Genomic DNA, 14,175 nt, shown 5'->3' with positions numbered 1-14,175 from the left:
CAAAGAAGGGAGGAACAGAGAACATTGCTTATCCTATCCAGTTTGTGCAGCGCATCAAACCCTGCAGCTTTTATCCAGGAGAACAATCAATCTCTTCCAATTCTTCAGCCCCAATGACTAAAGACAGAAATGAAGTTTTGGGAGGCAGTGGTCAAGATTAATATTTTTTTAGAAGTGAAGGTCGAGACGTTATTTTGGAGGTACAAGTGGATTTATTTTTGGATACTGCTGAATTTGGAGGAGGAGAACATTTTGTGAAGAGATATGGATTTTGGGGTGAGGAAAAATGGATGATTTTGGAGCTAGGCAAGATGAATTTGTGGGGGACAAAGATTGGTCTTGCTGGGAAGAGAAGGACATTTTGAAGGGAAAAAGAAGCTAGTTTACAAAGAACTTTTTAAGAACAGGGTTTTCTTTGGTTGTTTTCAGGGAGTTGGGGGCCAGCAGAAAGGTATGGTCTATGACATGTACCAGTCTGCACTAAACAGCTTATTATTTCAAAAAATAATTCACAGGGTAAGAAAATCCCTTTACATTTCCTTTTTAAAAAGTGTTTCATCTCGTCCCTTCAGCAAGTAACCCTTGAAACTCCCTTAATATTGGCTTCATACACCTTGCCTCCTTTCAGTTCTTCAAATTACTCAGTATTTCAGCACTGGTCAAAAGAGATCACCAATGATACTCTGCATCTGCCTGTCCAGCAGCCCTACAGATTCATGTCACTTTTTCTTCACAGCTAGGGAGACAAAGTGTGAACTGTTATAATTCTATAGCCCTATGGACAGAAGAATGTCATTACATATAGTGGGTTTTTTCTACCCGTTAGAAGGCATAATTGTTTTAACTTTTTTGGTTATGAAATGTATTCACCACATCTTATAAGATAAATAAGTCACAAACTGATTAAAATAAAAATGCTAAGTGTTATATATTCAAGTCTTGCTTTTTTACAGTTCTCATTGGTAATTCCCATGGCATTTTTCGCATTCTATTCTCATGTGAAATATATATTCTCTATTAGAGGCAAAAGAACAAATTACTTCAGGAGTTCATTCTTAAGCTTTTGTTCGTAAGTCTCCTCAATGTTCTTCACAGCTATCTCCCGACGTCGAAGTGCATCATCAACAGCTTTATTTTTTTCTTCTTGAAGTTTCTGAGCCCTGATATAATGAGAAATATGCTGACACTGAGCAATTATATTTATGATATGCCAGAGTTTTCAGAAAGTTTTTTTTAATTACACAACATTTATGAAACTCAAAAGTGTGATGGGTTATCTTGGGGCAATTTAAAATTCTGATCAGACCTATCATTATCATTCACTAAGAAAAATGAAAAGTGACACATACTAAGCTGTACTGTTAAAGAGACAGAATGATCAACTGTATAAACAACCAGATTTGCAACTGCTGAAAACAAAGTATTACAGTAAGGATGTTGTTTAGTTCTTCCATTTTACAAAGGGTGCTCAGCTCACCACTCTATCAGCACCCTCTGCTGGCTAGACAAGAAAGTAACTTTTGTTAGTGGGAAAATAGCTTTCTTCTTTCTTACAAAAAACACAAGATACTAACAGATTAGAGAATGTTGGAAAGCAGGCAAGAATTAGTTTTGGGGTTTTTTAATTACAGAAGAAACACACATCTTTTATTAAATGTGCACTCACAGTATGTATCATGGCGAAATCAACAAATGTAAATTTGTCACTACAGTTGCCTTGCTGGTGCTGGGATTACATACTGCTTTTTAAGTTAATGACTTCAAAGCAGAAGTCCAGTTCCTCAGTCTCTCTGAAGTAGTGCCAGGCTCTTTTGCCGAGAACAAAAATAGGCCTCTTAGCACAGGATGCCCCTACTGCTAGATGCAGCTGCATATTACTCAAATGTAGCATATCATATTTAGAGATAAATAAAACAAATTTCAATTTCATAAAAATTGCAACATCTTGAAACATGCTTTCTACAAACAAAGCAACACCAGAGGTAAATGCATGACCTAGAGTGACTCACAGTTCAAAACCTTCAATTCTTTGCTTTAGTTCTGCCTCTCTGGTTCTTATCATTTCAATATCTTTCAGCAGACTTTGTCTTTGTGTATAAACCTCCTTTGCTTCAATCTACAACAGAAAATATTACTTCTATTCATTTTATTTTTACACAAAAAATTGACATTTAAATTAAAATAATTTAGTAATCAGTAAATTCATAGAGAGTGGCAAGAGAGGCAAGACATAAGACATCAACGGTATAAAAATTAGAAACATAAATGTTACAGACCTCGCTCCAGGAACTGGTTTGATCCTGACAAATATTATTTGCATAGCTTGCTAGTAACAACTGATTTGCACTAACTGGGGGCTAAGTCACCAGGGGCTGCTTCCTTTACAGACACCCCCCTGACTTACACAATCGTTCTGTTCCGGAAAGCCTTGCGTAAGTCAAATTTTGCAAAAGTCAGAAACATATACCTGTACGTTACACAAAACTTTCCGCAACTCGAAAATCCTATCTCTGGCTTATGAAACTTTTTTCGTAAGTGCAAATTTGCGAAAGTCGGGTCTTGCGTAACCTGGGGAGTGTCTGGTATTCTACTTTATTTAGGGTTAACACACTTGAAAGTTATTACTTGCTATCAAGTAATGTATCTTTTAGAACGCTGCACAGATTCAAAAGTCATAAAACAAAAAGAAAGATTTATTTATAACACAGAATTACCACACACAAATACAAACTTTAGAATATACCAAAACTACAAGAGAAAAAACAAATATAGGTAAGAGCAGTTTTGTCCCTATCTTAACTAGATTAACAAAAAAAGAATTAAAGAGACAAAGTGGGTGAGGTAATATCTTTTATTAGACCAACTTCTGTTCTTGAGCAAGAGAACCTTTCAAGCTTACACAAAGCATTTGTCCAAGAGAAGATATTACCTCACCCACCTTGTCTCGCTCATATGTTGGGACCAACACTGCTACAACACTGCATACAAAAAATATATATATAAGAAACTTTAAAAAAATTTGAATAATGTAAAGTTAACAGAGAAAATGCACTCTGTATTCTTGCTTTAAAGCTAAACTTTCTTCAAAATACTGGTTCCATTAGCAGCTGCCTCCAATTCTACATTCTAGACTATCCAAACCAAACAATACCTTCTAAAAGAATCTTCCCTGTGATCATAATGGCAATACCAGATGTCACATCTACAGCCCAGTTCTTACTAATAAAATACTCTCTGTTCTTAGTTCTTAAGCTTGAAAAAGAAACAAATCATGTGCCTCTGCAGAAAGGCTAAGAGCATGAAGACTGAATGACCTCTCTATCCCAAAGGTGGTCCTATCAAATTTGCAATTCAGGTGCATTGTACAAGTGTCGGAAAAGTTGGAACAGCCACTGTCTCCTGTTCCTGTGTTTTGGATAACTAGAGAAATTTGATCTCCAGTGCTTTTCCTGAGATTACGTTCTTCTACTAAAAAGATCTACGTGATCTTTTATCTGCAATACAAAACCACTTAGCTCAGTGGAGCTGCTGGTCTCTTTGCTGGGACAACCCAGCAAGTAAATGAAGCATGTACTTGGTCTCAAAAATCAAAAACTGACAATAGCACCCAGCATCCACAATCACTTGACAAATCTGCTGATCCAGACCTTTTTTAATAACTTAATTAATTTCATGTTCATGAAAGTGGGAGTAATAGCATAAAGTAGGCAGATTTCATAGAAGTTTCTAAGGACATGACTATGAAGGAAATTAAGTTGTCACAGGGTGAGAGGCAAAGTTTTGTCATGGACCAGAAAAACAAAATACAGAAAAGAGGAATAAAATGGCTAATTTTCAACATTGCAGGAGGTCAAAAGCAAAGTGCTCAAAAATCCATATTAGGACTGGTGTTACTCAATATAAAAATTAATGTTCTGGAAAGAGAGGGAAACAGTAAGGTGGCAAAAATCTGTAGATGACACAAAATTATTCTGTTTAGTAAAGAATAGAGCAGATCCAAGACAGCAACATGGTGGCAGGCAAAATTCCTTGACATCAAGAGAAAAGTAATAAACATTGGGAAGAACAATCTGAACCACACATACACATTTTTGGATTCTAAATTAACAGTGGATTAAATTACCATGCTGTAAGAAGACCTAGAAGTCATGGACTCACACATCTGATCAATGCATGACAGTGGTCAAAAATGCAAACAGCACCTCGGGTTATATTAAAAAGGATACTGAATAAATACTGAATAGATAACAATGTAATTATATACATGGATGGTATGTCCATACCATGAATACTGTGTTCCATTTTATTTATAATTTTTTCTATTTCAACTTCTAAAAAGAAAACTACAGTAAGAAAAACAGAAAATCATAACATCCATAATAATCAGAAAAGAAAAACCTATAAAGCAGCCATCTAAGACTGACATTAAAAATATCCTCAATACTCTGAAAGGAGAACAGGGATTCATACATATAACGATATCTATATTACATTTACTCTTTTTCTGCAGCACCGCAGCTACTCCAATGTATTTACATATTTATACCATACTCATCACCATTGTCACTGAGAACCTGAAATCACTAAATATACCAATCTGCGTGGTGCTTTCCTGATGTGGGATTAAGAGAGAACTATTAAACTCTTTTTCACTTATGACCCAGTAGGATCTGAATGTAGTTCCTTCAAAGATCAAAGGGCAATTTCATTAACTAACTGAACCACTTAGCACTGGATCCAATTATTATTTTTAAACATTACCTCCTGTTGTTTTTGAAGTCTTTCAATAGCATTCTTTTCACGAGCAATCAGAGCCTCTGACTTGGCTTGGTTTGTCCTTTCAAACTCTCGACGCAAATCAGAAACTTCTTTCTGGCATTGTGCTTTCTCTTCCATTCTAATCTTTGCTATTTCAACCTCTTTGAAATGTTGTAACTGTTACATGTAAGAGAAGAACAAAGTAAATATCCCTCACTTGATCACAAAAAATATAAACAAAATCCTCTCTTTTAGGTTAAATTTGACGTTCAGACATATGCACTTACTGGCAAATAGCTTGTTTACACTGTTGATCACTGTAGCATACTGAATTCCCTTTGAGAAACTAAACAGAAATGTCTAATTAAATGTGTTAATCTTTTTAGTCAATGTATGTAAACTTCTCTGTGATAAAAGTACCTTTGAAGCATATATGACTGAAAGGTCTTCCATATTTACACCTTCCATCTAGGATCTCAAAGCAGATTACAAATATAGATAATAGCACCTTTAGGCATAAGTGAACTAGATATAGGGCATTGCACTAAAGGGGTTACCACTGCTCTCTGTGCTTAAATTGTGTCATTTTTTTTACTCACTCCTGTACATACAGAAGGGGAACAGAGCAAGAGATGAGGTAAGGCAGCTAATTAAATGTCCCACTCTCCAACCTGACGTTCCATGACTGGCAAATAAAGAATGCCAATTCCCTAATTCTTCTTCTGACTGGGTCTCCATTCTCGACCCATTCCCAAAGAACCATGTTTGCCTGGTGGTGGGGCCAAAGGCAGAAGCAGACCTGCTTTGAACTGCTCATGCCCACTGGAAGTCAATCTTTTGGGAACAGAGCAGATGTGTGCCAGAGAAAGAGGAGTCATCCTCAGCCAGGGAATTCTGAGCACTATTGGAAAATTGTGTGAATACAAACGGAAGATTTAGGAGTCTGTTCGAGTGTGTATGAGAAAGAGGGATTGAGCTATCTGAGGAATGTGCATGCATTTCTGCCTAGGGAAGAGAAAGTGTGTGAGTGTACTTATATGAGTGGGAGGGAAAGAAAATAAATGGGATTGCAAGGATGCATAAGAGACAGTCAGAGAGAAAATGGATGAGAGAATGCAAGTGAGAGAGAGAATGAATGGAAGTACTAAATGAAAGAGAATAGGGAAAATGTGAAAACCGAGAGAAGACAGAAGTTAGATAGGAAAAAAGTACAGCCCGGGACCTCTGATCAGGGAATTAGGGCCTATGCACACAAACTTGTACTGAGCTAGTTAAACCATATGCAACCACAAGTGTGGAGACACTTAAAATTGTTTATAGATGGCTTATATTGATTTAATTTACACCTTAAGCCATTAAGGAATCAATTTAAACTAAATTGCTATAAGCCATTTCTAAACTGATTTATGATTGTCCACACAAAGGGTTGCACCAATTTAACTAAACCAATGCAAAGGTTTCTACACAAAAACTTGCGCAAGCCTTTAGTGACAGTAAGATCATGTCTATATTGGGGAATTATACACAAAAAATCCCCACTAGTGCTACCACTAATTCAGCTGATGTAAACAAGGCACCAGGAAGTTCTGATATATTTACCCCCCTAAAGAAAGATGATACAAGAGGTTTGCTTATATTGTATCCCCATGTCTAAGAGCAGCTCTCAAAGATCTGTTGTAGACGTGTTGTCCAAAGGGATTTTTTGTTAAACTTGAGGGAATTATATTCAGTTGTTTTGGGTTATAAAATAAAAAACAAAATGCACTATTATTTATTGCGACTGCCTTTTTATTTCTCCATGACATTAAGATATGGTTGAACTTTGAAAGTTGATACTTTGCATACAGTATTTTGGGAAAGAAGTGACTTTATAAAGGAAAGGGGGAAGTTAAATTCGGACTAAAAGTCTAAGCATGTTCAATGGGCACAGATTTTTAGCACAACCGAATGAAGTCCCAGTCCTTTTGTGATATTTCATAGAGGATCTTATGTTAACACAACATCAGCGTTGCAACATTAACTTGACCATGCTGCACACATGTAATATTTTCCATTTCTGTTTTTCTTGTTAAACGTATACCATAATATCTACAGTATGGTAATTGTTTCCAAATCAATACTGTAGTAAGAAGCTTAACTTTTCCTAATACTTGAATTATTTATTTTATGTGACATTTTTTGCATGTAATTTTCTTGTTTTTAAGAAAAAGATTGCTTTAAGTGTTTAATAAAGATTGCATTTCGGTCCCAATTAGGCTTTGAAGCTTGAACTTCAGTGAGGTTCATAGGGATGGAGAATGGTGAATTGCCTCTTATTGCTGTTATTGTTTAGATGATATAAATTCAGTTTATTTTTAAGACAATCTTGAAATTTGCAAAATATTGCAGACTGCAGACAAAAATTGCAAAAGATCCTAAAATCATGGGATCCACAATATTTTTCACATTTTATGATTTTTCTATTCTCCATCTAAAGGCAGTGCTGTTTTGGAGGCTTATACTTTGTAGGTTGGTGAGATATTTTCAAAAACAATGAGGAGTCCTGTGGCACCTTAAAGACTAACAGTTTTATTTGAGCATAAGCTTTCATGGGTAAAAAATCCACTTCTTCAGAGGCATGAAGTTTGAATGAAACAGGACTTTGAATGAAAAAACATGTTTAAAAAGATAAGAAATGCTGACATTAAAGAATCATCATGTTTTCCTTAACTCATACTTCCCTTTCTAATAGATTACGGGTAGCACAGAATAACATATACTGACTTATAACATTGAAATATAAAAATAAGACTTGTTAATAGTAAGACTAAGAACTTGGATAATTATAAATCTTTCAAAATGTAGTTATGTATAATGAATGACTGTAGATAAGATAACACTTAGACGATAAGTGTTATAAGTGGTGGCATAAGTGTGGTTTTGCCAATTCTTCTTTTACACAAAATTGCTAATCTGCTTAACATGTTATTGCTAACAGAACAAAGGGAACACATGATGTTGGAAGTAGTAAGTAAAAGACACACAAACATGTAATGATAACTAAATTAACCCTTTTCTTGGGAAGACCCAGGGCAGGATGATACAAAAACAGAAACTGCAAAACCAGCAGGGAAAAATGCATTAGTTGGGTAACTGAATCTTGCGCATGCGTAATGTATGGGTTACTTAAAATGTAAAAGGTTGATGTGCTGATGTAAAAGCCGACTGGATAAATATTAAGTAATCTATAATGTAGAACTGTATAAAAAACCTACGGGCCCATGTTTACTAACCGGAGAAACACCAAATCAGAAACTGAAGAATAGGACTGAAGAACCAGTAAAAGGGATCAGAGAAATGACAACTATCATGGAAGATGGCCCAGAATGTGGTTACCAATTCTGTCTTCTATGTTATTTGTCCGACACAAATGTATGGCCGGATACTATACATGACAACAATTCTGTCTGAAATTGTATAAATAAAGGCAAAAACTGACTCAGCCTAAATTGGGTGGATTTATGACTCAGTTTCCCAACTTTTACCCCCAACAGAGAACATGTAGTTTTTGCATATATAATAGATTGGCATGACTCATTTCTGATTCAAATTATTAGAAGCATTACAAATTTGCAAAATAAAATGAACACATCCCCAAACCCTCATTTCCATGACCATTGATTTCTACGTTATACCTTTTCAGACATTTCTGTTTGAAGCTGGTCCTCTATTTCTTTTCGATATTCAATGAGTTTCACTTCTAAAGACTCAAATTTCTGATGCTGGGGATAAATGTCTGCAAACTGTTCATCAATCAGCTGAAGTTTCTCAACTATATAAAGAATAATGCAATGTACCATCACATAGAAATATTACATTTAGTAACACTGTTGCTCCTACCCAAGATTTTAGGGCTCCCTGTAGGTTTTAACTACCCATTCCTAGTTTCTACTGAAAAGCTACCAAGGAAGCAGTGAAAAGAAATGGTAACTTAAGACATGAAAAGTGTGGACATACAACAACATGGCTGGAAACAAGCCACCTAGGTACTTCACAATATGGCACGTGGTCCAACTAATTGTTTATGTGCAAAATGTTGGAGGTAATATTTAAATTACCAGGATAACTGATTAGGATTGTAGCCAACCTCTCTCACTGTTCTCCCAAGTAAAGTGTGTGCCTGAGGGGAATTGGGCAAGAGGAGATAAAGGAGCCTGAAACCAAATGGCACCTTCCTGCCCCACAACTGCTGCATATTACCCCCTCAGATGGAATCTCATCAGCTACTAAGGCAGACATGAAGCTCTGATTTCAAACAACAGGTGCCAATAAATTATATTGTATAACTAACCACAACAACAATGCACTCCAATGAACAAATCTACTAGACGGTTTTTAGTAATGGAATTACCAGTACTTTCAATTTCTGTCTTATGCTATGATTTGGCACTGGAAACAATTAATAAATATATTATAATTAGAGCTGGGCAAAAACGATTTGCCTGTCCAATAAAAATTTTCAAGATCTCAAAAAATGTTCTTGTTCTGCCTCAGGGCAAAACTTTAGAGATCTTTAGATTTTTTCCATGAAGAAACAAGAGAAAGATATACATACATCAGAATAAAAAATGGCCCAATGGTTAGGGCACTCACATGGGATATCAGAGATGTAGAATTCACATCCCAAGTGAGTGAGCTATTGACTATTCTGTGGTGGGTCTCTCATTTTCACCACATGTTCCATCCTGGATCTCAGGAAAGTTTCCTTAAAAAAAATGATACATTCCTGCAAAAAGTTTCATTTTCAATTAACTGATATTTTCCACCTGCTCCCGCCCCCTGCCACACAAAAAAAGCCACACACACAAAATTTACAACTCCCAAACAACTCTAATTATAAATTTCCTTAAACTAAAAATTATTTAGGCATATGCTCTTTGAGGCATATAATACCAAAAATAATACATCTAGGATGGATGGATGGATCTGAATACATAATGTATTTGAACTGAAGACCCAAATCACAGCAAAACTTTTGTCTTGCACTTTCCTGGGTTTATTTTAGAATACCAGAGAGAGATGCAATCTAGTTTCTATTATTACTTCAGGCATGGGCAAGTGCTGAATGGATACAGTATTGAGCTATCTGAGGAAAATAGTTTATGAAAGCTCTATTTACCAAGAGATTCTCTATAAGGAGGTATTGAGCTTGTCTGAGTTTCTGTGTTGCGACTTTCCTTACATAGGTGATGCTCTGTCAGCTCCATTAACATCTGTATAAGAAAACCTTAGAGATACAGTATGTTAGTTACTTTTCTCTTCCACAACAAACTCAAATTTGAATGCAGAGACAACTCTTTTACAAGACAAAGAAAAAACTAAATGGTGAGAGGATGAAATTATTGCTAAAGAACACAAGAAATCATTCAATAAAATCAATGTACAAATTCTAAAGAGTATATTAATAGCAAGCATGCTTGAGTCTCCCACAATCAGCATACCTTGACCATTTCCATTACCTTTACTACCAAACTCATTGAGGGAACAAATTACCATCATCACCAATACCTGAAATCAACAAGAACTGCAGGTGTTTGGTGCTTCTGAAAAATCAAGCCACTTTTGTTTAGGTGCCTAGATACAGATTTAGAAGCCTAACTTTTGGGACCAGATGTGAAAATTGTCCCCTATATGAGCCAGAGGCAAATTAAATGAAAGTTTACCTTGGTGCAGGCCTAAGCTGCCTAGCAGGCGATCAAGAGCCATGCAAATTGGGAGAGGTGCCTCTTCCCCTGGCCCGGTCCAGCCCTGCTGGAGCTACTGTGGCCAAGGAGAGGTGCCTCTCCCCCGGCCCGCCCTGCTGGAGCTATTGTGGCCAAGGAGAGGCAATCCTCCCCCAGCCCAGCCCCGCCGGAGCTGCCACGGCTGCGGAAAGGCACCTCTCACCTGGCCCTGAGCTGCTGTGGCGAGAGAGGGCGGTAAAGTCCTCTCTCCCAGCCATAGACCCGGGGAAGCCTGCACCCCAAAGCCCTCATCCCCGGCCCCAGCGCAGAGCCCGCATTCCCAGCCCTCACCCCCCTGTACTCCAACCCTCTACCCCAACTCGGAGTCCCCTCCGACACTCCAAACCCAATGGCCCCACCTCCACCACACATCACCTCCATATTGGTGCACATAACATTCATTAAGCACATGGATGTAAAAAACTATAGGGAACACTAATGCCGGCCCATACACAGTATAGGAATGTAATTGAGTAGAAAATAATGCAGAACATCTGAATTCCCCAGCATTAGAATATAAAACATTACGGTCTTTGTAAGTTTTACATTTATCAGGATTTAAAGGTGTTAATTTTTTTATTTATAATACTGGAATTTTTAATTTTTTTGGAGTTGAGGTTTAGCATTTCATACATGCCACAAATTGGGAAAACCCCAATAGAAGCATAAGAGTCACGAACAAAAGTAATTTGTGATTATTTAGAAGAATCAAACATGTAATCACATGTATTCAATATCTAGGTATAATAAAACAGAGTTTCTATTACCCACATGATATTATAAACTAAGCTATCAAGGAAAAGGGGAAATATTAGGGGAAGTGGATGACTCATTATATGCCTAGTATGTAAATATGTCATACCTTTTTTGTTCTCTTTTTGGGCTCCTGAAGTCTGTATGGAGAAAAAGATAAGATTATTATTCTGTGTACTCAATCATAAATTATAATTGAAGTAAGAGTTACAGAATCAAAATTATTACCAATGATTTGTAAAGACTGGATTTTGGATGGATCCTAATTAGCTGCAGAAGATCTTGCATAGTAAACACCTTTTTAAAAAAAGAAGGCAAAAAAAACCCCAATATTAAGAACATTACAAGTAATTAACCTATTTTTCTCTGTAGTGGTAAAGAGATCCACCTTGGATGTGCTACACTCGAGACAGATTTGATCCACCACTTTATCACACAAAGAACAACTGCAGGACATAGCTAATCCTGCCTTGCTTCTATATGTGAGCTAAGTGGCAGTCAGGGATAACTCTTGGGAGAATGCCCAATTTCACAGCTCAAGAGCATTCCAATGAAGGAAGAAAGACTGTCTCATCAGGCTCGTCGATGTAAAAGATTATATTCCAATTATCCGTTTGAATCAAGGCTACCTTTTAGAATACAAAGTTGCAGAACACTCACCATCTCTAGAACACTTGTAGTGTCAATGAAGACACTACAGACCAAGTATCCTGAGTGTAGAACCCCTTTATCTGGGCACTCAACAGCTATAATTTGTACTAGAAGTTTCAAACTAATACAGAACTCACAAGCGTTGAAATTACTAGGTGAACCCTTGGCTCTTCCTTTACACAAACAGAGGATTTTAAAAATTATATTGGAAGGATCAGTTAACGATTGCAAAGTCCTATATGAATATCATCTCTCACATCCCTTGCATAATAAATTATAGAGCTCACCTTCTCCTTTTCTAATCCACTTTCTGGATAGAAAACAGAAAGTGAATATTCATAGCCACAACTGCGCAGGTGATCTGCCACCAGGCTGTTAGAAGCTCCAATTAACAATGAACTGCCTTCACTGGACACTGGCTGTGGCTGAAGTTCTCCACTTAAAATTGGATGCATCAGTTCATGGATTAGCTGGTTTCGGAGCTGCGTCTGGTGAAAACAGAAATTCAACAACAGAAAGAGAAAACTCTGAAATTTTTTACTTTCCTGAAGCCATATAGATTCAGTATATTAAATTAAAAAGTCTGATGCAAAGAAACAAAAAGAATGGCATCTAGGTCCTGCTACTCTCTCGGGGCACATCTACACTAAAAGCGTTATAGTGGCACAACTCTGTACTGCAGCTGTGCTGCTGTAGTGTAGGCAATCACTACAGCAACAGATGTGTTTTTTCCATCACTATAGTAAATCCATCCCCTCAAGAGGCAGTAGCTAGGTTGACGAAAGAATTCTTACATCTACAGTGGGGGTTAGGTTGACCTAATTAGAGAGCACAGGGCATGAAATTTTTCACAGCCCTGAGAGATGTAGCGAAGTCGACCTAAGTTTTAGGTGTAAACTAGGCCTGACTGCAGCATATTCAGTTACAGCTTATTTGAAAAGTTCACTAGTCCACTAAATGACAGGCCAAGAAGTTGCTGAGGAGAAGAGGGAAAAGGGTATAGAGTGATCTAGGCACCACTAATCCTTTTGCAGATGGGGTGGAGGAGGGGGAGGAAACTAGGGCGCCATGCAACTGGACCATCTAGTTCTTTCTCAGAGAGACAGGTAAATGGAGTAAAGATTATATGAATGCAGAAATGTGTGAGACTAGGAAAGATGGATGGTACAAGGTACAAAAGAGAAGTAGACGACTGAGAGAAAAATTGTGGAGAGAAGGAGAAAAAACCAGAAAATACAGGAAAAAGAAAAGGAGTACTTTTGGCACCTTAGAAACTAACAAATGTATTTGAGCATAAGCTTTCGTGAGTCTCTAAAGTGCCACAAGTACTCCTTTTCTTTTTGCGAATACAGACTAACACGGCTGTTACTCCGAAACCAGAAAATACAGGGAAAGTGAAAACTCAAGGGAAGGTAAGAGACAAGGAAACAACAGACACAAAACAATGTAGGGAAAAAAACACTGGAGTCCTGCTGGGACTGAAAAGATCTGGGTTCTGCTCCCTGCTTCCTCTGTGACCACTAGTCAAAGTACTTAATCTCATCATGCTTCAGTTGTCTCTTCATTACATGGGAATAATATTTCTTTTCCCCTCCATTCCTTATCTTGCTATCTATTTAAAGTGCTGCCCTTTGGGGCAGGTACCGTTTACTGTGTGTATGTACAGTGCTTAGTGCAATGGAACCCTGATGTCATCTGGGACCACTAGGCACTACAATTATTACTGTGACTTATTACAGGGAGAAAAAGTAGCTGGAGTGTTTGAAGCCCCTGCTATACGGGAAGCATTGCCCCCAGCAGTCAGGCTTTACTAGGAACAGCTCCAATTTAGACGCCATTTTGGCCCTCCTCTTGTTGTTGGAGACACCTCGCAAATTCAAGAAGCCTCTGTACATGGTATATGTCGATCTTAAGGCTACATTTGATTCAGCTGACTGAGTCCAACTATGGAAGGCCTTAAAGGACACAGATGTCCCAACCACTCTACAGGACTTGATTAGCGAGCTGCATAACGGAACCACTACCCGTGTACATCTTGGGAATCTGATGTCTGCACCTTTTAAATCAGTATCTGGTGTCAATTAGATCTGTGTCTTGGTCCCTGAACTCTTCTGTCAGGCAATGGATTTCGTAATGCAGCATACTGTCAGATCCATAGGTATTAAGATTGGTAATTTCTCGTGCTCAGACACTGACTATGCAGATGATGTTCTAGTACAGAGCCCTGACAGGTTTTGCGAGGCACTCCAGC

At 37.5% G+C, this 14,175-nt stretch overlaps 1 protein-coding gene across 22 annotated transcripts in view; it reads right to left on the bottom strand.

The window, feature by feature from the left end:
* The window catches only part of OFD1 (OFD1 centriole and centriolar satellite protein), a 61,837-nt gene that overhangs the window by 45,384 nt on the left and 2,278 nt on the right, over positions 1-14,175 (bottom strand). For all 22 annotated transcript variants that reach the window (XR_006277521.1, XM_038387250.2, XM_043503928.1 and 19 more), the window contains exons 3-10: positions 12,212-12,412; positions 11,502-11,570; positions 11,383-11,413; positions 9,917-10,024; positions 8,433-8,569; positions 4,762-4,935; positions 2,010-2,116; positions 1,041-1,160 (exon numbers count right to left, since the gene is read on the bottom strand). Coding sequence is in view for 21 of the 22 variants with exons in the window: in XM_038387250.2 (XP_038243178.1) it covers positions 1,041-1,160; positions 2,010-2,116; positions 4,762-4,935; positions 8,433-8,569; positions 9,917-10,024; positions 11,383-11,413; positions 11,502-11,570; positions 12,212-12,412 (947 nt within the window). In the remaining variant the exon portion in view is untranslated. The remainder of the gene's footprint in view (positions 1-1,040; positions 1,161-2,009; positions 2,117-4,761; positions 4,936-8,432; positions 8,570-9,916; positions 10,025-11,382; positions 11,414-11,501; positions 11,571-12,211; positions 12,413-14,175) is intronic.

This window comes from Dermochelys coriacea, chromosome 1 (genome assembly GCF_009764565.3).
Source record: "Dermochelys coriacea isolate rDerCor1 chromosome 1, rDerCor1.pri.v4, whole genome shotgun sequence".
NCBI classification, from domain to species: Eukaryota; Metazoa; Chordata; order Testudines; family Dermochelyidae; genus Dermochelys; species Dermochelys coriacea.
This window is presented reverse-complemented; position numbering and strand designations above follow the sequence as displayed.